Raw genomic sequence first — 27,722 nt, forward strand, 5'->3', positions numbered from 1 at the left:
CACTCCATTTGAAACACTTTCTTAAGATTACAATAAGATTACAATAAATAATAATCTTAAGAAACACTTCTTAAGATTGCAATAAGATTACAATAAATAATAATCTTAATAATCTTAAACACTTCTTAAGATTACAATAAATAATAATCTTAAGAATCTTAAGAAACACTTTCTTAAGATTAGTATGTTTCACTCCATCACTCAAATGGATCACGCCATTTGAAACACTTTCTTAAGATTACAATAAGATTACAATAAACAATAATCTTAAGAATCTTAAGAAACACTTTTTTAAGATTATTATTCTTTCTTCCACACTCCATTTGAAACACTTTCTTAAGATTACAATAAGATTACAATCAATAATAATTTTAAGAATCTTAAGAAACACTTTCTTAAGATTACAATAAGATTACAATCAACAATAATCTTAAGAAAGTGTTTCTTAAGATTCTTAAGATTATTATTGATTGTAATCTTATTGTAATCTTAAGAAAAGTTTAAAATTACAATAAGATTACAATCAATAATAATCTTAAGAAAGTGTTTCTTAAGATTCTTAAGATTCTTATTGATTGTAATCTTATTGTAATCTTAAGAAAGTGTTTCTTAAGATTCTTAAGAAACACTTAAACATTATTATTGATTGTAATCTTATGAAAGTGTTTCAAATGGAGAATCTTAAAAAATCTTAAGAAACACTTTCTTAAAATTATTATTTATTGTAATCTTATTATTCTTATTATTCTTATATATAAATAATATTTTAAAAGTTTTAAAATTATTATTTATTGTAATCTTATTATTCTCATATATAAATAATATTTTTAAGAAAGTGTTTCTTAAGATTTTTTAAGATTCTCCATTTGAAACACTTTCTTAAGATTACAATAAGATTACAATCAATAATAATCTTAAGAAAGTGTTTCTTAAGATTCTTAAGAGTATTATAATTTTATTACAATAAATAATAATCTTAAGAAAGTGTTTCTTAAGATTCTTAAGATTATTATAATTTTAAGAAAGTGTTTCTTAAGATTCTTAAGATTATTATTTATTGTAATCTTATTGTAAAGCTGACAATGGGGGTGTTATTTCATGTCTACAGGGCTCTAATTATGTTAAAAAAATTATATTTCAAAAGTCATAAACAGCTTTTCTATGCTCCAACTACAAAAATATTCAGTTTATTAAAATTCTAATCCTTTAGAAGGATGCATGGAAGATGAGGTAGAAATAATTATAAAGTGAAGAAAGATAAAAACTGTTTCTGTGGAAAAAGGTCAACAGAGACTGAGGACCATGTGTGAGGGGGAACATTTAAAACCGAGCTAAGAGGTGGAAAAGTATGTCATGTTTTCTCTGGGGAGGAACAGAAGGTACCGTGGCTTTCAGCTCTGCAGGAAAAAGACCTCTGCTGGCCCATCAAAGATATCTCAGCACTTTAAATAGTTAGCCTATATGCTGCACAGTAAAGAATGTATGCATAAAGTAAGGACTTGATTGGCAGTTTCTGGGACATATTACATGACGGAACTCAAAATACTCCCAACCAAAATACCTTTTTGGGGGGGGCAGGGCCTCTCTTTATCTTATACTGCATTTTTGTATCATTCATTCATTCATTTTCTACCGCTTTTTTCCTCACGAGGGTCGCGGGGGTGCTGGAGCCTATCCCAGCTGTCTTTGAGATTTGGCCAATCGCAGGGCACATACGTATAGACAAACAACCATTCACACTCACATTCATACCTATGGACAATTTGGAGTCGCCAATTAACCTAGCATGTTTTTGGAATGTGGGAGGAAACCGGAGTACCCGGAGAAAACCCACGCATGCACGGGGGAGAACATGCAAACTCCACACAGAGATGACCCAGAGTGGGATTGAACTCGGGTCTCCTAGCTGTGAGGTCTGTGCGCTAACCACTCGACCGCCGTGCCGCCCCTGCATTTTTGTATGCTTCTATTAAATGAAAACATACAGTACTCTTCTCCTCTGTCAAGTCAATCTATATCCGATGCAGCGCTACCGCACCCTAGCCAATTCTCAGCCCACTTAGCATCCTTTGCCACCCCCCCACCCCCCAATCATTCCATCCTCCACATCTTCTCGTCTGGGCAGCTGCAAGACATGAGCTTCAAGTTTTGCTACCGGATGAGCTCATGATATAAACTGAGGAAAAGGGCAGCATACAGGTAATGGATGTGTAAACAAACGCTGCTCAGAGGGGAGAGAACAGACTCTAAAAATAGTCAACAGGAAAAGAAACGGAAAATGGTCTGGAAAATAAAACCGAAAAAAAAAAAAAAAACACAAGATGAACTGAACAGGGCGTGACAACTGGAAAAGCGAATCCATGCAGAGAATGTATAGTCCCAATAATCTTCCCAGTGGCATGAGTGTGGATCTAACATATCCTGCTGTCACGTCAAACTCCTTTTAGCCTCCTCTTATGAGAGACTTGAGCTGCTAGCATTAGCTCTGGCAGCACAAGAATCAATTACCAACTCTGCTTATCTGCTTAGCATCCACTCCAAGGCATCAAGTGGCAACTGCAGAGCGTCTTTAACCAAGGCCAAAGGACTCATAACAATGTCGTCTTATGTGTTCATCTACAAGAATCTGGGGAAATGTTTCTATACATAATACGATGTTTCCGACAGCTTTTCACTAATTTCTTTAACCTTACTTATTTGTATGTTTTCATTATTTTTAGTTAATTCATTCATTCATTCATTTTCTACCGCTTATCCTCACAAGGATCGCGGGGGGAAGAAAACAAATGAATTGATGAGTGCAGTTTTCCCTGTAAAATCACGATAAAGAAATATCACAACCCTGCGGGACGCCATGTTGCCGGGAAACAGGAAATATCCCACTCTTCTGAGGTCCAACCGCTAAGTGCTACATCGATGTTATGGCAAAATATTGCTTTTTCATCACATTTTCATTGATAATAGTTAGGAACCGGAATCAAAATAAGGAATCGGAATCGTTCAAATTCAAATGATGCCCTACCTTAATTAATTCAGGTTGTCTCATTTTTTATGGGCGACGGTAAATCAGTGGACTAAAGTCTTGCTTTTAACATACTTGCACGGCAGTTGGTGTGAAATGACTAAAAGTACGTATGCGCGTGTCAAAGCTTCCTAAATGGAGATTCTGACGGATTAAACGGCTTTCAGACAAATTCCATTAATCTATCTGGAAAATCCTCGACAGGGATTAGTCATCCAGGAAATGATTGATAAGGGGCTTCAGTTTGTATGGTTTTGATTGACAGACACGGGTGAAGCTCATTAGCAAAGGAAGGAGTTGTGCACAAGGAAAGGTAAGAATGCATCAATACTCTCCATAGTGTGTGTGTGTGTGCATGAGTGACTCATTTAGACAAGAAAAAAAGGAGGGTGCTGGTTTAGCTTGCCACTCTTGATGAGTGGATGAATATTCATGAAACTGATATCGCCGTGTCTGCCAGCAAACGCAAGCTCCAGATCGCAGGAATACAAATAAGAACACAAGCAAAATGGTGTGTGGGCGCCTAATGAGATTACAGGGCCAGAGTGTATGAGCTGTGTGTGTGTGTGTGTGTGTGTGTTTGTGTGTGTGTGTGTTGAAGAGTGCAAGAGAACCTCACTCACGTTTATTTAGTTCTTATCCTAAAGGCATTTTGTGGCCCACATTTAGCTTTTTTTTGGTATTTAGAAAACTTGTCCGTGATGTTTGCACAACTTCACTGTTATATTCCAAGTATTGGTTTTACTCAAACAGGGTGGATTCACTCTAGTGGTGGGCAAAACCATTCGGATCATTCTGGTTCATTCAGTAAAAAGATCTGTTCATTTCGGTCAATTGGTCGTTAGCCTGTGCATAGACCCGGTCAGCTGTGTCGAGTCAGTCCGTTCACTCATTCGTTCCGACTCAACTGTCGGTCATGAATGAACGGTCGACGAGTGTCGACAGGGTGGATTCACTCTAGTGGTGGGCAAAACCATTCGGATCATTCCGGTTCATTTCAGTAAAAAGATCCGTTCATTTCGGTCAATTGGTCGTTAGCCTATGATCTCCCCCTGTGCATAGACCCCGTCAGCTGTGTCGAGTCAGTCCGTTCACTCATTCGTTCCGACTCAATTGTCGGTCATGAATGAACGGTCGACGAGTGTCGACAGGGTGGATTCACTCTAGTGGTGGGCAAAACCATTCGGATCATTCTGGTTCATTCAGTAAAAAGATCCGTTCATTTCGGTCAATTGGTCGTTAGCCTGTGCATAGACCCGGTCAGCTGTGTCGAGTCAGTCCGTTCACTCATTCGTTCCGACTCCGGGTCCACCCGTCTGTCGGAGTCGGGGGGCCCGGGTGCTGGTGCACGGCCTGCGGCTCCTCCCAGTGTGGACGGCCCCAAAGGTGGCATTTCCTTGATCCTCAGTGCCATGCCATGTCTCCCTACTGCGTGTGATTGTGTGTGTGTGTGTGTGGGTGTGTGTGTGTGTGTCTAGTATGGAGGGAGGAAGGGAGGGACTTTCTTTTGTTTCTTTGTTTTTTCCTTTTTAATTGTGGTAATTGTTTTTAATTCTGTAAAGCACTTTGTGTTGCATGTCTTTGCAGGAAAAGTGCTATACAAATAAAGTTTATTTGATTTGAATAGGAAAAGATCAAAAAAATAAAAAAAAAATCAATCAATCAAAAAAAAAAAAGCATTTGCAACTGAACGGACTGAACGGGTATTTTCAGGACAGTGACCTTGTTCCTTCCGTTCATAAAAAAACTAGTTCTTTTGACCCGTTCGTTCATGACCGACACACCAATAATTCACTCCCCTGTTTTTTATCCTTAAAAGAGAGTGAAAAATAAATTTTAGCAGTGTCCTCCATACACGCACACACACACACACACACATCATATATGGATGTATATAAATAAATCAGAGGTGGGAGTTGGGATCTAAAGGACAAGTGAAGTTCTAATAGATGCTAGAGGACAAGTCCACCGAGACACAATGCATCTATATTTTATGATTAAGTCCTCTGCACCGCCTCTTCATTTCATTCACAGACTAATGTGCGGATTTTAGTTTCTTGTCACGACAATTTACGGGGATTTCATACTCATTCCTGCTTGAAATTTCTCCTTTCCTGTGGCTATACGACTACAGTTCCTTTGGCGTTGTTGTTGTTGCTTTCAAGTGATTTCAAAGTGATTGGTGGTGATCATCACTCTGTCAATGTTTGGGCAAAACAAGCCGTGGAGATGTGTAACCCAGAAGAGTTTGCATGTGTGAAATGGGCAGATGATGTATTTCCCAGCATGCTTTGTTGTAGGGCTGCATGGCGGTCAAGTGGTTAGTGGCACATTCCAAAAACATGCTAGGTTAATTGGCGACTCCAAATTGTCCATAGGTATGAATGTGAGTGTGAATGGTTGTTTGTCTATATGTGCCCTGTGATTGGCTGGCCACCAGTCTCTCGCTCGAAGACGGCTGGGATAGGCTCCAGCACCCCCCGCGACCCTCGTGAGGATAAGCGGTAGAAAATGAATGAATGAATGAATGAATGAACAGCGGTACCTGGGTTTTCATCATTAATCCATTCCAAAGTGTCCTATGAAAACCCAATACATTTTTTCAATACAAAACAATGTAAATCCAATCAGTCTGTAAGAATAATTATAGTTTTAAGTGCAGAAAACAATGCAAAAGATATAAATGAGGAATCCCTTTTACTTCATTGAAGACTCTTTTTTGCGAAGACACAGATATCAACACTGTGTTTTGCTTATTTTGCCCCTCACCTTGTACGTGCTAGGACGTGCAACTTTCTTTGGCCCCATGGTGGATTATTCTGCAGTCGGACTCAGGCAGTGTATTAGTAATAACATGAAAAGACTGAGTCACCCATGAGTGGGATTCTTTGTTTGGACACAGTGATACAGTTCAGGCATTCTGCCAGTATGGAATAATTGAGTTCAGTCATGAGACATATCAAAGTAATTTTCGTTTTTATTTATTTTTTCCATCTCTGTGTGATGTGTGTATGATTGCTTGTAACGGATAGCTTTTTTTTTTACTTTCTACTTTTTAAAAACTTGATTCCCCTTGCTATATCATTAGCCATGTATACATGGACCCAAATATTCCAATTGCATTTGGTTTATTTGCTGAAAAGGAAAGAATTGAACCTTTGTATACACTAAGTGCCAATCCAAATGAACATATAATCGGATTCACAGGGGTGGAATATTCCTTTCCCCAATCCGATTGAGGTATCTTGTACCCGCTCAAACGGAAAGTTGTCAGATTGCGTTCTTCTTCATGGTGTTTTTCTTCTTCTGTTGTTTATTGGCGGTTGGCAAGTAGCTTTCGTGTGCATTAGCGCCATCTGTGGAACAGAATCTAAACCCTTCTATACGCCATTCACAAGTCCAGTTTTTCTTTAAAAAGAAAATATATATCTATATAAAACATGTCCTGAGTTTAATTATAAAATATTAGAAAGATTGAATTCAGATATGACGTAACACGCAGCTCGAGACGTTCTTCGGTTTTAGAAATGGAGGCGAGCAATCGGCACTGGACTGCTGTGGAACGTTTGTTTTTGAGCCAAACTAAATTTCAAGACTGGACGAACGAAAAACTGGCAATACGGAGTGAAAGAAAAACTCGAGGAAGTCGGTATCACATGATGTTGATGTTTACGTTTTACTGCGCATGCCCCATTGACTATTCTGGTTGATTATAGCGGCGCATGTAGACAGGAGATTGGAATATTCCTTTCCATGGGTACCATTGTTTTCGGAAAAGTCATTCGGAAAGATTCCATTCGGAAAGAGGAAAAACTCCTCATGTAAACGTGGCTACTGTTTAAGTTAACTTACTCAAGTGGGGCCCTTGGCATCCAATTCTGGGCTGCAGTCACATTTGTGGTACTCCTTCTTTAAGGGGAGGTTAGTGGGAGCTATGGATCAACCACAGGGCCTGTTCCCAATGGGCCGTTATGGTTTAATATGAGTTTTCACCTCCTGTAATGGACCCAGCTGTCACAGGAAGGACACACGGTGAGGTCTTACTTTGAATGTGTGTGTATTGCTAGTGGAGACTGATGGTTCAATGGCTGAATGCCCCTCTGCAATAGTTGCCTTCACTCCATGAGTAAAGACCTTATTCCGTGATGGCGGTTCAATAACTTGTGATGTTTTGTCCTCCAGCAGCTTGAGGGTGAACATGGAATGAGATTTCTTCAGAGGTGGGGCAGAAAGTTCAGCTAACGGATTTAACGAGATGTTCATATCATCCTGATCATCCACCTCATTTCCTTTCATAGACATCTGGTCTTGTTTAGCTCAGAGGCAGCTCTTCATGTCTGTAATGGTCTTAGGAGCTTCAGCATTCCCTGGTACTTGTAATGGAACTTCTATTCATCTTTACAGTCCAGATTCACTTTTATAGGCCTGACTTCTGGTTCTGAAAGTACAAGCCACATGAGAGTAATGTTCTTTACTCTTGTCAGCTGCACAGCACAATGTTGGCTTATGAGAGATAACAGCTTTTTTTATTTTAAGGTTTCATATTATTCTATTTTTACCATTTTAAATAAGTTCCAGAGGTCCCACAATAGTATATTGCAATGGTGTTGGATACTGGAATTGGGACATGGCATTTTGTGTGTCTGTAGCTTTAATGCTAATGACCTGGGTTTGTTTTCATCTGTCTCAAAGAAAGTGAACTTCAGATCTTCAAAAGCAACCGTTTAAGCACCTCGGAAAAGTCATCTTTGACGCTCCTAAACAGGCTCTAGGGCCACATTGTACTGTTATGCAAGAAGTTCACTGGGCTGGCGCTAGTTGGTGCCAGTTGGCGCCAAAGATTATGTGATTGGCGCAAAGTGGATCGTAGTTGGCGCATAGTGGTTCCACTACGATCCACTACGCGCCAATCACATAATCTTTTGCGCCAGCCCAGTGGACTCCTAGCATCATTGGCGCAACTTGGTACACGCCATTACATTCCAGTGTATTCCAATAGGTGTATTGTTTACGACATTTGGTTCCACTTGGTGGACACTTTGCGCTGATTGCTTGATGCAAGTGGCGCAACGAAAAATTTAAAAATATTTTCTTGCCGCCAAACTCAATTTTTGCCGCCGTTACGGGCCACCACGAGCCAGTTGGGAGGCAGTTCGAGCCACTGCACGCCACTAGGCACCTTGTTGGCGATGCTAGGCGCCACAGCAAATTTCATTGGCACAACTTGGCACGCGCCATTACATTCCAGTAGATTCCAATAAGTGGATTGTTTGCAATATTTGGTTCCACTTGCTTGATGCAAGTGGCGCAACGAAAATTTTCAACATTTTGAAATTTTCTTGCAGTCAAACTTAATTTTTGCCGCCGTTACGGGCCACCACCAGCCAGTTGGGAGGCAGTTTGAGCCACTGCATGCCACTCGGCACCTTATTGGCGCCACAGCAAATTGCATTGGCGCAAACTGGCACCAACTGGCGCCAGCCCAGTGGACTCCTCACATCATTGGCGCAACTTGGCACGCGCCATTACATTCCAGTGGATTCCAATAGGCGTATTGTTTACGACATTTGGTTCCACTTGGTGGACACTTTGCGTTGATTGCTTAATGCAAGTGGCGCAACAAAAAATTTGAAATTTTCTTGCAGTCAAACTCAATTTTTGCCGCCGTTACGGGCCACCACGAGCCAGTTGGGAGGCAGTTTGAGCCACTGCATGCCACTCGGCACATTATTAGTGACAGTAGGCGTCACAACAAATTGCATTGGCACGAACTGGCACGAACTGGCACGAACTGGCGCCGGCCCAGTGGACTCCTAGCATTAGAGCATACATTTTTAAGTGTTTTAATTCACGTTTTGGGAAATCAAATCACCTTATGACTACGTGAACGACTGACTTAAGAAATACTAATAAAAGAAACCGTGCTTATGACTTGAAAACTAAACCCCAGGCCCCAGAAGAGATTGTGAGATATTGCTTGATCATGGAAGTTCTGCTGTCTTTACGATGCAATAGACTATGCATGTGTGTTTGCTTTGCTTCTCTTTCAAAGCTGGCACTCCCACAACTTTGTAGTACTGCACACTCGCCTAAGCCCTCCAGCCCGGAGCCCATCTGTGCTTCCACTGTTTGTTGTCGTTTTCTGTGAGATTCAATGTTTGGGTGAGCAAAATAGTCTGAGGGTGCCAAGGTGAGATTTGTGTGTGTGAGAACACACACAAAAGACTGTTTTCAAGGCCACACAAACACTTCCAATCTGGTCTAAGGCAGTTTACTTTTTGTTTTTCCAAGCAAAATTACTTTTCATTCCCAAAACAGTCTAGCACTCGCACATGATTTTTTTTTTGGCTGCATTTGAGGACCCTTGAAAGCTGACCCACGTCAAGAGGATCGGTACTATCCGCATTTTCTGTCTGAGATCATATTTGCTTGACAACAGCAGAAATATTCAGTGTGTATAATTAGCATACGCCACGAAGCACACTGATGTAACCTACAAACCTTCTCACTATCTGTAGTTGGCACTTGCCCGCCACATATACAGCTATAGTGAGAGGTATTCATGGCTACTTTGTCAATGGGACACACTGATATTTGTGCCTTAAGAACACCTATGACATTGCATTCAATGCAGCAATTTAGTCTGATTTTATAAATCAAAACTCAAATAAACGCATGAAATTGGATATTGGATGAGTGACAAAAAATAAAAAAATAAATCATAGTAATCTAACACTTCGATCCTGTGTAATAAGTGTTTTGTCAACACCTGTAGCTCTTTTGTAACGTTAGCTTCATTTATTGTTGATGCGGACAACATCCTGGAGAGATCGGCTACACAGACTTCGGTCTTGCTTCGGTCTTAACTAAAAGTGACAATGCACATTGTATGTCACATAACTTTATTATTCACGCCTACAGTAGTTACGTTTTTGCAGATGTCTTGTGCAATATTCAAATATTTAATGTGGCTTTACAGGCATATGTATATTATAGTGATATAATAATTAGTGGTGTCTGATTATAATCGATACCAATAATTATCGGCCCGATATCAGCATAAAAACGGGATCGGTATTAGATTTTTTTTCCAGATCATGAAAACCGACATTTTAAGAAATGCTGGACAAAATTCCACCAAAGGAAACATGTTCCACATATCGGTATCGGCTGATTTAGGTATTGGAAATTGCAAGTTGGACAATCTATACACTGTGCAGTCATGACGATGTATTTGTTACTGCTGAACCAAATGGGACTGCATGGCGGATGAGTGGTTAGCGTGCAGGCCTCACAGCCACAAGACCTGAGTTTGATTCCACCCTCGGCCATCTCTGTCCATGTTCTTCCCGCCCATGTGTGGGTTTTCTCCGGGTACTCCGGTTTCAAAAACATGCTAGGTTAATTGGCGACTCCAAATTGTCCATAGGTATGAATGTGAGTGTGAATGGTTGTTTGTCTATATGTGCCCTGTGATTGGCTGGCCACCAGTCCAGGGTGTACCCCGCCTCTCTCGTCTGAAGACAGCTGGGATAGGCTCCAGCACCCCCTCGTGAGGAAAAGCGGTAGAAAATGAATGAATGTTATTATGAGTCCCAACCAAGTGTTTCAATGTACTTGTTTTGCCTATGCATTTTAGCTATAACCATATTTTCAGCCAATACTTAATTTAAGCCATGTGTCAAATTATTGCGGTTTCTTCTTTATTTTTTTTGGTGAGACCTCTTTCTTTCAGTCCAATTTTAATTTTGTCAAGAATCTCTGCACTCAACACAGGCTTACTGTGAGAAACCGTACACGTTCACTCATAACGTGAGGAGGTAGTTCGGCCAGGCATGAGGGGCCATGTGACTTTATTCAGGTAGACGACATACTTCCTGTTCTATTTATGACCTTTTCATGGTGGCTATTGAATTCATTTTATTTAATGTAACTTATTAAATGTGTGTCTGAGGCATATTTAGTAGGGCTTAAACCTGAATGGAGCATTAAGCTTGTTATTGTCGCTCGTGAACAATATTATGTAGCCGAATGGGATCTAATCGTTCAATTTTATTGCAAATGATGATCTAAAATCTGATGAACATCCACATCAAGCTAGGAGGGGTAGGAACAGGCCATGTGTTATAATGTTATAAATAGACGTTTTTATGGGCATGTCAGTTACTGGTGGATTTTCGCCATGGTAGGCGTGGAATATAGCTCTTGAGAAAAGCAGAAGGATGCATTGTATACGGGGAGTGGTCATGAGGGGGAAATAAATCATAGATTTATTTTTTTATTTTTTGGTGGAACGTTACCACGGAAGCAGACAGGAAGAGACACTAAGAATTAGAATGGAGACACTGGAAGAGGAGAGGCAAACATTGGCAGTGTTTGCATGGGAGTGAAGAAAGGAAGGGTGGAGTGACACTTTCGGAAGCAAAGCTGCAACAACACGGACCTTAGGTACAAAAAAAAATATTACAACTTTTCCTTTTTATTTGCCAGAGAATATTACAGCTATATAAATAAAGGGGAGAGAAATTTGTATCGTCATTATGATCATTTGACAAATGGCGTCCATTGTATCTCTGTAACATGACCTCCATGTCACTAGAGATATTTAAATACTGCGTCATGCATTTTTGGAAACTCTCCTCACCTTTTAGAAACAAATGAAATATGAGCTATGGGATATGCATTTCTGCATTTTTTTTTTACCTGATATGGGGCTCGGATCTTTATGACCTTGGTCTTCCCGGTGCAGTGCTGTCAGGGGAAGGCAACATCTATCTCGGCACACTGAAGAATGCATACACTTTCTCTTTTTAAAAAATATTTTAATATTTGTTGGGGAAAATATGCTCATAACATCTCAGTGTCGGCTCAGTGGTTATCATAATGGTAAATATACTAAAATACCAAATACAGACATTTCTGCTCTAATCATTCAACTGTTTTTTTAAGGCATGCATATTTGAAATTTGTGGATTACCGTATTTTCCGGACTATAAGTCACACTTTTTTGTCATCGGTTGACTGTTCCTGCGAGTTATACTCCAGAGCGACTTATAAATGAAAAAATATATATATAATTTCAAGACGGCACTCTAAACAGTAGATGTTAGCTTTCAAAGACAACTGAGAACGACGGAACACAAATTCCCCCCCCCCCCCCCCCCCCCCCCCAAAAAAAAAATAAAATCATATTCTGAAGATTACAAGCTGCAAGTAGTGAAATTTGCAGCTGAAAAACAGTAATCGATCAGCAAAGAGAAAAATTTTGGATTAAGTGAAAAACTTGTTAGGGACTAGACTAGGCTACTCTTACTGCCATGAAGAAAACAAAACATTTATTGTACTTCAAACTGTTTATGTGTGTTATTTTTTGTGTAGCTGAATAACCTTTGTGTTAGCATATCTTACACCTATTCAGCCTGTTTTCTATTCTTTTATTAATGTTCGAACTTGCCTTCCAAGATGACGTAATGTCTGTTTTGGTCAAGTAGTTTGTAAAATATATTACCTGCAAAAAATGCGACTTATGTATGTTTTTTTCTACCTAATTATGCATTTTTGGCCTTGTGCGACTTATACTCCGGAGCGGAGTCCAGAAAATACGGTATATTTTTTTTTTTAATGAGCGATGGCGATGCCAACAACTGACGGACGCTTGGTTGTAGCGGCTCGCCCGTGCTTTGATTTCATCTACTCTATCAATGATCGTACATGATCATTTCATTAAAATGTGTTTTTCTGACAATGGTGCATTCAAGTGCATCACATGACTCCTTGGACACAAGTTGCCGCTGCATTCAGGGACACTTGAAAACCACAGTAAACACACCGAAATCATGTGACATTTACCAAAACAACAACTTTTTGCTCACAGTAAAAAGTTTGGGAACCAGTGCTCAAGGAGAATATATATATATACAGGATGTATATTTTTCTTATGTCTCCACTGTTGCACCATCACCAGCAACAACACCCCTGAACGCACTGTCTGCATTTTATATTTTGCTTCACTGACATAGACGAGATATAAGCTTATCATAATTTATTTGCACCAATGTAATATTTTCCCCCCTCTCTGCTCTGTTATCAGGCTGCTGCTGACTACGTAAAAGCTCACCTGCCGGAGGCGCTGCGCCAGCAGTTGCTGACCTATGAACGCGAGAAAGAGCGAGACAGGGAAAAGGATAAGGAGCAGGACGAGAAAAAAGACATGGGTGGCTTCTCCTACCCGTCCATCCTGGAGCAGCAAATCTTGAATTTAGACCGGGAAATGTTGGAAAAGCTCTCCTCTACGTACAATGAAGCAGGTAAAAAGATTACATTCAGGGAGCCTGACCTCACAAGGATGATGATGTTGCTTTGACTGACAGAGAAATAGGCAGAGAAATATTTTATAAACTTTATTTTGTAAAAAGCAGGCTTCACTACATATCTTAAAGTAAATATCATTTTATTGTTCTGCACTGTGGTCGAGTGGTTAGCACGCAGGCTTCACAGCTAGGAGACCAGAGTTCAATTCCATCCTCGGTCATCTCTGTGTGGAGTTTGCATGTTCTCCCCGTGCATGCGTGGGTTTTCTCCGGGTACTCCGGTTTCCTCCCACATTCCAAAAACATGCTAGGTTAATTGGCGACTCCAAATTGTCCATAGGTATGAATGTGAGTGTGAATGGTTGTTTGTCTATATGTGCCCTGTGATTGGCTGGCCACCAGTCCAGGGTGTACCCCGCCTCTCGCCCGAAGACAGCTGGGATAGGCTCCAGCACCCCCCCCCCTTGACCCTTGTGAGGATAAGCGGGAGAAAACGAATGAATTAATTAGTGCAGTTTTCCCTGTAAAATCAGGATAGAGAAATATCACAACCCTGTGGGACGCCATGTTGCTGGGAAACAGGAAATATCCCACTCTTCTGAGGTCCAACCGCTAAGTGTTACATTGATGTTATGGCAAAATATTGCTTTTTCATCACATTTTCATTGATAATGGTTAGGAACCGGTATCGAAATGAGGAATCGGAATCGTTCAAATTCAAATGATGCCCAACCCTAATTAATTCAGGTTGTCTAATTTTTATGGGTTTTCTCCGGGTACTACGGTTTCCTCCCACATTCCAAAAACATGCTAGGTTATTTGGCGACTCCAAATTGTCCATAGGTATGAATGTGAGTGTGAATGGTTGTTTGTCTATATGTGCCCTGTGATTGGCTGGCCACCAGTCCAGGGTGTATCCTGCCTCTTGCCCAAAGATAGCTGGGATAGGCTCCACCACCCCCTCACGACCCTCATGAGGATAAGCAGTAGAAAATGAATGAACGAAATACTACCATTTAGGGCTGCACGGTGAAAAAGTGGGTACCGTGCAGGCCACACAGTAAAGAAACCCAAGTTCGATTCCATTGTGTGGAGTTTGCATGTTCTCCACGTGCATGCGTGGCTTTTCTCCGGGTACTCCGGTTTCCTCCCACATTCCAAAAACATGCTAGGTTAATTGGCGACTCTAAATTATCCATAGGTATGAATGTGAGTGTGAATGGTTGTTTGTCTATATGTGCCCTGTGATTGGCTGGCCAACAGTCCAGGGTCAGGTCGTCTGCTTTACAGATGCCACATTTGCACACATGTTATGTTCTCCCTAGACAAAGAAATGAAGCGTTCACTCATGTGTGATCAATAAACAAGTAGGCCATCTTGCATCGCGAGGGTGTTGCTCATAACTATCAAGACTATCAAAACCACCGGGCTACTCCTTGGTGATGCTTTCAAGCCTCCCCGAAATTTTTCCATTCAACACAGTGGCTGTCAGCAGCCCCAAGGCCTTGCTTATTCAGCTGTTTAAATACAAGTCAATCTCCACAAAGCTTGTAGTAATTATCTGTGGAGGAAGGCAAGGAAGGAGTGAGAAGATAGAGAGAGGTAAGAGAAGGGTCAGAGGAAGCGATATGTGCTTTTGTTGGCGAGAGCATTGCAGACACTTATGGTAAGGTATGTTTATAGAAAGCAGGAAGTAGTGCCATATATAATGTAGAGAAGAGCATAACGACATCAACAGGACAAAAATAGAAAGAGGAGGTGCAGTACATTGGAGAGACGTAGTCATAAATGTTCCTGACAAGCTTGTTTTGTGGGTTATTATAAAATAAAATATCCCTATGATGGAGGGCGGCTGTTTGTAATGCAGAAAGTTGGCCAGTTATTGGTATTGATTGTTTGCTTTTATAGCTCTCATTCAAAATGATGTTTTTTGTAATAATGCACCAAAGTGTTTGTCTACCTTTTGGAAATGAACGACTCCAGTCAACAACGCTGTTTGTGTGCTTTTATACAACCAACCTGAAGACAGTGGCTAGGTGGCGATATCTACACTGTACATTCACTATACAGTTGAACCTCGGTTAGCATCCGCTACGCTTAGCATGTTTAAATACGACTCATGTTGTGAATACACTGTGTGAGTCCAACTATGCCTCTTCATTCATTTTCTATGCCGCTTGTCCTCATGAAGGCATGCTGGAGCCTATCCCAACTGTCTTTGGGCGAGAGGCGGGGTGCACCCTGAACTGGTCACCAGCCGTCAGGGCACCCCAACTATGTTCTTAAAGGGGACCTTTCATTCATTCTTTCATTTTTTACCGCTTTTCCTCAAGAGGGTCGCGGGGGTGCTGGAGCCTATCCCAGCTGTCTTTGGGTGAGAGGCGGGGTACTCCCTGAACTGGTCACCAACCGTCAGGGCACCCCAATTATGTTCTTAAAGGGGACTTTTCATTCATTCATTCATTCATTCATTTTCTACCGCTATTCCTCATGAGGGTCGGGGGTGCTGGAGCCTATCCCAGCTGTCTTTGGGCGAGAGGCGGGGTACACCCTGAACTGGTCACCAGCCGTCAGGGCACTCCAACTATGTTCTTAAAGGGGACCTTTCATTCATTCATTTTCTACCGCTTTTCCTCACGAGGGTTGCGGGGGTGCTGGGGCCTATCCCAGCTGTCTCTGGGCGAGAGGTGGGTACACCCTGAACTGGTCACCAGCCGTCAGGGCACTCCTACTATGTTCTTAAAGGGGACCTTTCATTCATTCATTCATTTTGTGACGCTTTTCCTCACGAGGGTCGGGGGGGTGCTGGAGCCTATCCCAGCTGTCTTTGGGCGAGAGGCGGGGTACACCCTGAACTGGTCACCAGCCATCAGGGCACCCCAACTATGCTCTTAAAGGGGACCTATCATGCTGATTTTTTGACCCTTTGTATTGAGTTATGTAAGTAAGTGCTTCCTAACTATGAACCATATAAGGACGTCCTCCCCTCTGTGACATCACAAAGGAGCAGTTTTACCACGCCTTTTGAAACCCGGGTGTTTTGAGCTATCTCAAACTTCTTTCAGGGCTCACTTCCAAATGCACAAACCTCATCATCTGAAACTTTGGCATCTTTTACCACGAGAATACAACATTATAAGTACATTTATAGGTCAGAAAAGTGGAAATAGTTTGGACACCCCTGATTTAAGGGACATTGTCAGACCACAGAGTATTATTGGGGATCATCAAGATGATTTCGTCCTGAAACTCAGTGTCTTTCTTATGGTGGAGTCATGAACACTGACATTAACTGTGGCAAGTGAAACCTGCAGTTCATTGGATGTTGTTGTGGGGTCTTTTGTGACCTCTTGGATCAGTCGTCGCTGTGCTCTTGGGGTAATTTAGGCTGTCTGGCCACTCTTGGGAAGGTTCACAATTGTTCCATGTTTTCCATGATTGTTCCATGTTCCATAATGGCTCTCACTGTGGTTAGCTGGAGTCCCAAAGCTTTAGAAATGGCTTTATAACTTTTACCAGACTGAATTAATCTCACTTAAGTTATGTTTTAACAGGAGGGCACAATCACTTTTTTATACAGAGCTATTTAGTTTTTGACTTTTTTCTTCCTAAATCATAAAAAAAAAAATACTGAATTTTGTGTTCAGTTTTGTTGTCATTGGCTAATATTTAAATTTACTGATGATGTGAAACATACAAACAAAGGAAATGGAAATTGTTTTGGACACCCCTGATTTAAGGTACACAGGAAAAACACAACTGAAGGATGCCCGGTGGGATACATTGTGGATTGTCTACTGGCATGAACTTCCCCCAACAGCAAGACAAGACAGAATGACATTACGACCCTAAGTGGAGTGATTCAGACTGAACTTGGGGGCAGATAGAAGGCAATGTTTAATTTTCACCATGTGATTCCGGTGTCAGCAGTTTATCGCAATGAAAGGCCCATTGACACGGCGCCCACAGCTTAACTGAACTCATGGTACTCCCTGGTTAGAGATGGCTCATATATAACACGCCGATTGTTAAAGAAGAGCACCAGCGCCCAATCCCCCGGCAGAGGCTGATTATTCCCCGTCAGAAAAGGCTCCCAACACGGCAGCGACGTGACCTTTTCATGCACTCGCCCGCTGTCGACCTCTTCATCCTTTTATGCCCGTCATGCTCGTCTTTGGAGTCCTTTCCAGCCACATGGATGCAGCATTTTCGCTGATCTGTGTTGCTCTAATATGAAAAGCTCCAATTCTGATCCTCATTCATTTTCTACCGCTTTTTCCTCACGAGGGTCGCGGGGGTGCTGGAGCCTATCCCAGCTGTCTTTGGGCGAGAGTCGGGGTACACCCTGAACTTGTCACCAGCCGTCAGGGCACCCCAACTATGCTCTTAAAGGGGACTTTTCATTCATTAATTTTCTACCGCTTTTCCTCATGAGGGTCGCGGGGGTGCTAGAGCCTATCCCAGCTGTCTTTGGGCAAGAGGCGGGGTACACCCTGAACTTGTCACCAGCCGTCAGGGCACCCCAACTATGTTCTGAAAGGGGACCTTTCATTCATTCTTTCATTTTTTACCGCTTTTCCTCACGAGGGTCGCGGGGGTGCTGGAGCCTATCCCAGCTGTCTTTGGGTGAGAGGCGGGGTACTCCCTGAACTGGTCACCAACCGTCAGGGCACCCCAATTATGTTCTTAAAGGGGACCTTTCATTCATTCATTTTCTACCACTTTTCCTCATGAGGGTCGCGGGGGTGCTGGAGCCTATCCCAGCTGTCTTTGGGCAAGAGGCGGGGTACACCCTGAACTTGTAACCAGCCGGAGGGCACTCCTACTATGTTCTTAAAAGGGACCTTTCATTCATTCATTTTCTACCGCTTTTCCTCATGAGGGTCGCGGGGGTTGCTGGAGCCTATCCCAGCTGTCTTCGGGCGAGAGGCGGGGTACACCCTGGACTGGTCACCAGCCGTCAGGGCACCCCAACTATGTTCTTAAAGGGGACCTATCATGCTCATTTTTTTACCCTTTGTATTGAGTTAGTATGTACTCAAGTGCTTCCTAACTATGAACCATATAAGGACGTCCTCCCCTCTGTGACATCACAAAGCAGCAGTTTTACAGCACCTTTTGAAACCCGGGTGTTTTGAGCTTTCTCGACCTTGGTTGGCGCAATCACAGGGCACATATAGACAAACAACCATTCACACTCACATTCATACCTATGGACAATTTGTAGTCACCAATTAACCTAGCATGTTTTTGGAATGTGGGAGGAAACCGGAGTACCCACGCATGCACAAGGAGAACATGCAAACTCCACACAGAGATTGAACCCTGGTCTCCTAGCTGTGAGGTCTGCGCGCTAACCACTCGACCGCCGTGCCGCCCAATTCTGATCCTATTCTTACTTTTTTGTGTTTTGGTGCCTTCTGACCTTCTGCAACATAACGACTCTGTCCTATTATTTCCTCAAGGCATACTGACTTAGTCATATGATAGAGAAAGGCAATGCATGTTTAAGATAGGAATTTATTACTGTCTTCCACTGTGCAGCCTCTTGCTGATCAGGTAATTGCTGTTAATTTTCCCCCCGGGTGCCTGATTCACAGCTCTCCTCTCTTGTTGCAATCAGGGCCTAAATTAAGCTGCCAGGGGAGTTAGAAGGGGGATTGACGGAGAGAAAGAGTTCAATTCCTAATCCAAAATATCATATTTTTCCCCAAGCCTGTGTCCCTTTGAGAATACAACATTTTAACTACATTTATAGGTCAGAAAAGTGGAAAAAAGCACAATAGGTCCCCTTTAAGAGATGTCTGGTGACTGACTGAATGACTCAGCAGTGCCTCTGTTGTTTGCAGCCGTGTATTGCACTCCATTTTGTCATAATCAACTATCAAGTACATTCATTCATTCATTTTCTACTGCTTTTTCCTCACGAGGGTTGCGGGGGTGCTGGAGCCTATCCCAGCTGTCTTCGGGCGAGAGGTGGGGTACACCCTGGACTGGTCGCCAACCAATCACAGGGCACATATAGACAAACAACCATTCACACTCACATTCATACCTATGGACAATTTGGAGTCGCCAATTAACCTAGCATGTTTTTGGAATGTGGGAGGAAACCGGAGAAAACCCACGCATGCACGGGGAGAACATGCAAACTCCACACAGAGATGGCCGAGGGTGGAATTGAACCCTGGTCTCCTAGCTGTGAGGTCTGCGCGCTAACCACTAGACCGCCGTGCCGCCCACTATCAAGTACAGTCGCAGAAAAAAAAATCACTGAATTTGACTGCACTTTCATCATCTAAGCATCCTTATTATGTTCCATTACAGTTCAGACCAGTTCTGTCTTGTATTCTCTACTACGCCCTCCACTTTTTGGTCTTTGTTGTCAGCAGATGGCCAAAGAGGAAGTTCTGTTCTTTTGGCTCTCATACAAAAACCTTCAGAGTCCACATGGTTCTGTCTAGCTGGCTGGCTAGTCGAGATAGGCAACCTTCTTATGTAACTCCACAAGATGGCGGTAGCTGCATGTAAAGCAGGGGTCTCAATCTCAATTTACTTGGGGGCCACTTTACTTGGTACCTTTCCACTTTCTCATGCACTCCAGATTATTATCAAAGCTCCATCCTGTCTGTGTTTTTGGTAAAGAAATGTGTTTACTGTGTTTTGTGATGTTTTCAATTTAAAATTCTCAAACACGCTCACTTTTCCATATTCTGCGTTTTTCCTCCCTCAGGCACCACGTGTCTTGTGGCCCTACTGTCCGATAAGGAGCTGACGGTAGCCAACGTCGGCGATTCCCGAGGAGTGCTTTGCGATAAAGACGGCAACGCCGTTCCTCTATCACACGACCATAAGCCATACCAGCTTAAAGAACGCAAGAGGATCAAGAAAGCTGGTGAGTCAAACGACATCTTACAATACATACCAATACACTTCCCTCAGCTGATCAGAATAACAATTATTTAGTAACTTTAGGGGGGGGCATAACCTGGACGCAGACTGCATATTTAGTCTTTATACTGAGCCCAGTCTGGCTCTCAGAAGTAGGTTGTTATCAACCAGAGACAGAGAGTGCACACAGCTTTGCAGGTGCATTTGCAGCCATAATTCTCCCTCCCACTCATGCTGCATACTCTCAGAGCTCTCGTCTTTGCTCAGTGATGATGGCAGGATGCCAGACGAGTAAACCCTGTGGGGCTGCACTGCACAATAGGCCATCACCGCCATCTAATGGCTCAGTTAGGTACTGGAGGAAGAAATAATATGAGACATCAAACACAATAACCTTCCTCTTGTGTTAGCTTTCTGGTATCATCTCTTATGTTACCGGGTCGGTTTTGACCCATGTATTAAATCAGCTATAAAATACACTAAAAACAATAAGTTACCATCAAATTTGCTTCTCATGTCTTGGTTAGGCACGGCGGTCGAGTGGTTAGCGCGCAGACCTCACAGCTAGGAGACCAGGGTTCAATTCCACCCTCGGCCATCTCTGTGTGGAGTTTGCATGTTCTCCCCGTGGGTTTTCTCCGGGTACTCTGGTTTCCTCCCACATTCCAAAAACATGCAAGGTTAATTAGCGACTCCAAATTGTCCATAGGTATGAATGTGAGTGTGAATGGTTGTTTGTCTATATGTGCCCTGTGATTGGCTGGCGACCAGTCTAGGGTGTACCCCGCCTCTCGCCCAAAGACAGCTGGAATAGGCTCCGGCACCCTCGTGAGGAAAAAGCGGTGTCTTTTTTCCAAAATGTCTTGGTTACCTTCTGAGGCTTCCTCATCCATGAAAATGTTGGTGTTAATACTTTTGGTGCGGGCATGTAGGCCTTTTTTTTGTCACTATACTCCTCAATTTCAATTTCCAAAAATGGTAAACTGAACCTCAAAAGAATCATATTAATAAATTGAAGGTTAATTTGTTACCTGGCTATTACTGAGGGCTATAGAGCATATCTCTTAAATCAATTAGTTTTATTTATTTTCTCATTTTATTATTAATCACTAAAGAAACATCTATGGTGTTCGGGTCAATTTTGACCCATATGTCACGGTCGGTCTCAAGAGCTTTACAGGTTCGACCCCAGGATGCAGAGAGCAGGACCAATTGCAGATAAATTATATTTATTTAGTGCAGAAATTGCCGCAGCAGGAAAAAGCAACTCAGGGAACAGACGTACAAACGATAATGATCCCACTGCAGGGAGAAGAACACACCTGAACTAAATAGACAGCACAATTTAGGGACAGGTGTGGGACATAAGGACAACCAAGGCAGACACGGGAAAACAGGAAGTCCAATACAAAATAAGAGTGTCCGAAAAGGAAACCAAAGCCCAGACAGGGAACATAGACAAACTGTCACACAGAAACCCACACAGGGCGTGACACCATATATATTAATGTCAAGAAAAAGTAGAAAAAGTTATTGTTTTCAGCAACAGAACTTTAGTATAAACTGAAATCAAAAAGCAGAACAGGTCCAGATTTTGTTTCACTGTACTTCTTGTCATTCTTTCCATGATCCAAATTGTAAATGTGAAATCAGCCAGTCAAATGAGTGAATTCACCTCACATGTATACTGGAAAAGCGGTCAAAATGAGAATCCCCTGAAGCTTACATGATGAGAAAAGGAGCTGGTTGTCATTGTGTTGGCTAATTGTACACTTATGATTTCAGTTGTGGCTTAAAATATTGCTTTATAGTCATATTATTATAACCGGGTCGAAACCGACCCCAACAATACAGTGGTCATAATTTCAACCAGACCATTTTAAAATGCAGTAAAAATTATTTTTTTGGTTTAATTTTGTTGAAATAGAGTTTCCTGACAAAGTCAAAAAGCCTTGATGCAATAAACAAATGTTATGTGATTCTTTTTATGCATTAAAATGTAAAACGAGTCGGTGCCGACCCTAACACAAGAGGAGGGATAAACGGTCAGCTGATTAAAATAGGAAGCGTTTATTTCCTACATTTAGAGTCTTGATGTAATTTTTCCTAACTATACAATATAGCAGTGAAATATTATGAGAACTCATCAACAGTATTAACGCTATTTTTTTAAGCTTTAAATTCCATTTGGTGTATTTATATAGTTAATAGTCTCCAGTGGCTTGATCACATGACGTGTATTTTTAAAATCCTGGCTTTGACCTTGCTTACTTGGAGAAGATGAAGAAACCGGAGAAGCTCCTGACCAAGTAAGGAAGTCGGAATGTCATTCAATCGTTCCCAGAACAATTCCCTTCTTGCGGATGCATTTCAGCCACCGAGGGCATATTGTAGCTTAGCAGCAGAATATCATATTTCTTATCTTCCTGCTTCCTCACATCACGATTTCTTAGGTGGCTTCATCAGTTTCAATGGCTCATGGCGCGTGCAGGGCATCCTGGCAATGTCCCGCTCACTGGGCGACTACACCTTGAAGAATCTCAACGTGGTCGTCCCCGATCCCGACATCCTGTCCTTCGACCTGAACAAGCTGCAGCCGGAGTTTATGATCCTGGCATCGGACGGCCTCTGGGACACCTTCAGCAACGAGGAAGCCGTGCGCTTCATCAGGGAACGGCTGGATGAGCCTCACTTCGGCGCCAAAAGCATCGTCCTTCAGTCTTTCTACCGCGGTTGCCCTGACAACATCACCGTCATGGTGGTCAAGTTCAAAGGCAAGGCTGCTGAGCCGTAGGGAGACGACAAGTAAGAAAGAAAAAAAAAACAGCAACCCTGAAACTTTTTGAGGTATTTCTATGGTAATGGTTTAATTTATTTTGAACATGCAGGTTACATTGGAGTACATCACATAGTACAAGCCACACCTGTCCAAAAAGAAGTAGGAAGAAGCTTAGTTAATTGTACCCCCTCTGTTTCACATCACTTACAATACATTTGTTCACTTCCTGTATTCCAAATGTACACTTTGCCAATTTTAAATAGATGAGAAAATGATAAGTCAGTATAAGAATGTGGTACAATTTGAGTCAAGGTTTATAATAACTGTAAATATAAGTCATAATAAATAATAATAGCTACAGTATATCATAATAACTGACAAAAAAGTTAATAGATGACATAGTTGAATGAGGAGTTAGTCGTACATGCAAGAGACTTAGCATTGTAAGTACACAGCGGTTCAGGCCTCTTTTTACTTGTATTGTTTATTGAAAAGGCTCAGTTTAGCGCATTGTTTGACTTCTTGACTCAATCCGTCCCGTAACCGGATTCCACAAATTGACAGGATGAAGGTTTTTAGCATTGTTCTTGCATAATTCTCCTCTCTTGTTGAGAAGAACTGTATTATGTTTTTGGGGTCCCGGGTGGTTTTCTTTATGCATAATTCATGCAAATTTATATATAATAATTGTAATTTTTAGCAGTAAAAGGGTTTGTATTTTCTCTACAAGCTGCAATATTGTTTTTTTATTAAATTTTTATTTTTAATTTAATTTTTTTTAATTTAATTTAATTTTTATTTCATTAAAAAATTATTTTTATTTTTTTAATTTATTTTTTTTATTTTATTTTATTTTTTTAGTTTTTATTTTATTTTATTTTATTTTATTTTATTTTATTTTATTTTATTTTATTTTATTTTATTTTATTTTATTTTATTTTATTTTCCTAACCGACCGTTTTTATTAGCACAGTTAGCGAGTGAAGTGTAACAATAAGTTAGATTTGGTAATACCAGCGAACAATAGAAAGTATGGAGTCATTTTTGGTCCACAACAAATGTAGCTTTTCTTTTCACCATATTATGTTATACAGTATATTTTTAGCGTGAGATTTTTCCAGATCATATTATCATCTATGATGACCCCCAGAAATGCCATTTATTCAGATTTGCAGATCCTGCAGATTCCATTAGAAAGGTCCCCTTGCCGGCCATTTGTTCTTTCTAATTATTTCACCTCATATTCTGTCATTTTTCACTCAAAAAAGTGCTGCAAATGCGTCAGATTGCAAGTGCGGACACACATTGTCTACTTGATTCAGGACTATTCCTAGTTAGTTTCATTTTCTACCACATTTAACATACTTTTGGTTACTATGATATACTGTGATTGACAGTATTACGGCATATGACTTGAACAGGAAGTGATGTGTTTTGTGTTGGCGATGAGAGAGCAACAACCTTTTGGAACTCTCTTTGATTATCGTACTGTCACTCCGAAGTGGCTTTAATAGAAGTAAGAAGAAGTTAGATGAAGATTAACAATAGCCACTACATCGTGTTCTTCTAACGAGGTGGTTCTTTTGTTGTTGTGAATGTATTTTGGGAGGTTGTTATCATGCAGAGGATATTCCTCATTTAGCACATTAGCAATCTGAACGTTGCCTGCTAAGTTCCAGCTGAAGACAAACAAACCCACCATGTTTCAGAACACATTTTGGCACCACCGTACATCGCATGTTTAGCGCCCTGACCAATGCATTGTGAAGCCAGAATTTCAAATTGTACAATAATCTACAGTTGTCATTTTTTATGTATATGGATATACTCTAGAGTAGTCTATGTACAGCTTGTATAGGTGTACTGTCCTCTGAAAGTATAAATACAACATCCATTATAGTTAGCAACGCAAGTGAACTAAACTGTGTCCATTTTTTTGTGAGCAACGTAGTTTTCCGGCAATGCCTTAGTACAGGGGTGGGCAAACTTTTTGACTTGTGGGCCGCATTGATTTAACAACATTGACGGGGGGGCCAGACTATATAATATTTTACACGTAACGGTCAATTTTTACACGTATATTTTACACACGTTTTACATGTAAAAGTGTCATACAATCTGCTATATGTGCACTTTGAGATGATTTATTTGATGTAAAGTGTGTTATAAATTAAATGTATTATAATAACAATAATAATAATAATTATTATTATTATTCAATATTTTTTATTTAGTATTATTAATAATAATTACTTTTATTAATAATTATTATTATTTTATTTAATATTATTATTAATTATTAATAATGTCAATAATTAATATTATATTAATTATATTATTAAGGCTCAAGCCTTGATGTCAGGTTGTATGTTGAGTTTAAATGAAATACTTTGGAAAGAACAGGTGGGCCGTATTCAAGCACTTGGCGGGCTGGATGTGGCCCCCGGGCCGTAGTTTGCCCACCCCTGCCTTAGTACCTTTGGGCATGGACTGGTTGTTATGGAGGAGATGCTCCACAGGTGCTCAACAGGGTTCTGTTGTGGAGCCACACTCCATCACCTTTCTGCATTTGGAGGTGAGTTTGAGCTCCTTATTGTGCCATGTGGACCACTTTATGCTACAGAATGTGTACAGAATTCATGTTCCCCTTGATGACCCACAACTCTCCGGTGCCAGCAGCACTCATGCAGCCCCAGATTGTGACACAACTGCAGGGCAAGGCAAGGCATCTATAGTGTTAAGTCATCTATACTGCTTTAAGAGCTGTACACAGACTACTCTAAAATATAGCCAAGTTTTATTTGTGTTGTTTTGTTTGTTGAAAAGATATATTGAAATACAAATGGCTGCTGAAGTCTGAGGCTTGTTGTCACTTTATACTTTATAAAGTAGTACATTTTGGCCAGTTCAGTTCTAATTGTGGCTGCTACTCTTAACCAGTCATTTGTCATATATATCACTTTTACTTTTTGAGTGTTTTTATTCTGAATAAATGATAGATGACTGGTGGAATTTCTTTGATGGCTTTTTAAAACAAATCTACGTTGACCAGACCCGGCTTATTAGCATGTTTGCTCTGCTGCTCATGCAAATTCTGGTCACTAGAATGGAAAACAATATGACCTTTTATGAAGCAATACATTTCTAATGATGCTCAAGTCATTACATTACTAACAGACACTGACATTGATTGTTTATGTAAACAAAGAAAATGAAATACATCCCATTGTATAATACGTCCTATCACATTCACACATGAAACACACCTCCAAATGATTGTTGCTGCCTTATGTGTTTGTTTTTTTTTGCTTTCCTGTAATGGCAAATATTTTCATTTAGCACCATGTCACACTCTTATAATCTGTAAAATTATTTTTTTAATGTCTCTAAGAGGCATGAATGTACATACTGTCCTAATGTTGCAGTCATTCTCACTTGCGGTTGTTATGCAGCAACAAAGAAAGCAAGGCTGATTGTCCCGCGTCAGCAATATTTACAGTACCTGCCGTTTTTTGTTTTTTTTTTTCATTTCAACATTGCAGAATGTTAATTGGCATTTGTTTTGTTGACTGTATAAAGCTATGTGGATTTAAAAAAATGATATTTTAAGGTGTAATTAAAAAAAAAAAGTTAACATTAAAATGATAAAAGATTCATAATTTCTCATGGTGTTTTTTTTCCAAATACGGCAGGCAATGCATTGCATACCTGGGCTTTCTGTGCATGGGGAGTGAAGCCAGCCAATCCACCTTAGAGCTTCTGATACTGGTTAGACCAGGAGAGAATGCTTTCGGTTTCACTTGTACCCAGAGTTGTAATTGAAACTGGTTGACAACAATTATTTAAACCTTACTTATTATGCGAAATGATGTTCTACCATATGTTCTTGTAGAACACCAACATGAGAAAAATCCATCATCCTCGCCACAAGAAACAGTGCTGAAATGTTATGGATTTTCATAATGTTGAAGGAAAACCTTCCTCGTTTGACCCCACGTTAGATGTGTACACAAAAAAGGGCTTTGCTACACATCTTACACTGTGTACATCTAAAAAGTGGACTTATTAGAGCCACACACTGTGACAGAGACAGGCGTGGGGCAAACAGCTCATTAGCATTAAAGCTACAGACACACAAAACAGTATAGTCCCAGTTGGGTTTACGAAACAGTGGAGTCACTCTCTCGCCACACCCACATTTTGGGGGCACAATTTTGACAAATGCGGTTCTTTGATACTCTTTGATAATCGCTTTTTCATTTCACTGCAGCACACAACTTTCTGTGCCTATTTCGTGGAGGAACTGTCAATAAAACCGCATTTTTTAATGATTTATTCAGTCGTTCCGATCAAGTACTGTATTCTCACTATGTTGACTTTGACTTAAATTCAGTACATTCAGTAAATTCAGTAATCTCTCTGTAGCAGCATGAGTGGGCATGTAAACCAAAGAGTGCAGATTGGCATCCACTTCCGTGTTATGCCCTGAGCGGGTTTGACTGCCTTGTTGGTGAGATGAATCTAGAAACTGTTCATTGAAAACATATCCTAGGCATACTGCTCAGCTATTAATTGCCCCAACAGACTACCCGTGGCCACCCCTACTGGCCATCGAAACAATACAGGTATGTACAGTGAAGAAAATAAGTATTTGAACACCCTGCTATTTTGCTATTTCTCCCACTTAGAAATCATGGAGGGGTCTGAAATTTTCATCGTA

General features: G+C 40.9%; 1 protein-coding gene across 1 annotated transcript in view; it reads left to right on the forward strand.

The window, feature by feature from the left end:
- The window catches only part of ppm1lb (protein phosphatase, Mg2+/Mn2+ dependent, 1Lb), a 42,496-nt gene extending 15,960 nt beyond the window's left edge, over positions 1 to 26,536 (forward strand). Inside the window, exons 2-4 of the mRNA XM_058079667.1 lie at positions 13,113 to 13,329; positions 20,066 to 20,227; positions 22,677 to 26,536. Coding sequence (XP_057935650.1) covers positions 13,113 to 13,329; positions 20,066 to 20,227; positions 22,677 to 23,017 — 720 coding nt within the window. The 3' untranslated portion in view covers positions 23,018 to 26,536. The remainder of the gene's footprint in view (positions 1 to 13,112; positions 13,330 to 20,065; positions 20,228 to 22,676) is intronic.
- The last annotated feature ends 1,186 nt before the right edge of the window (positions 26,537 to 27,722 follow it).

Source organism: Doryrhamphus excisus, chromosome 8, assembly GCF_030265055.1.
Source record: "Doryrhamphus excisus isolate RoL2022-K1 chromosome 8, RoL_Dexc_1.0, whole genome shotgun sequence".
NCBI classification, from domain to species: domain Eukaryota; kingdom Metazoa; phylum Chordata; class Actinopteri; order Syngnathiformes; family Syngnathidae; genus Doryrhamphus; species Doryrhamphus excisus.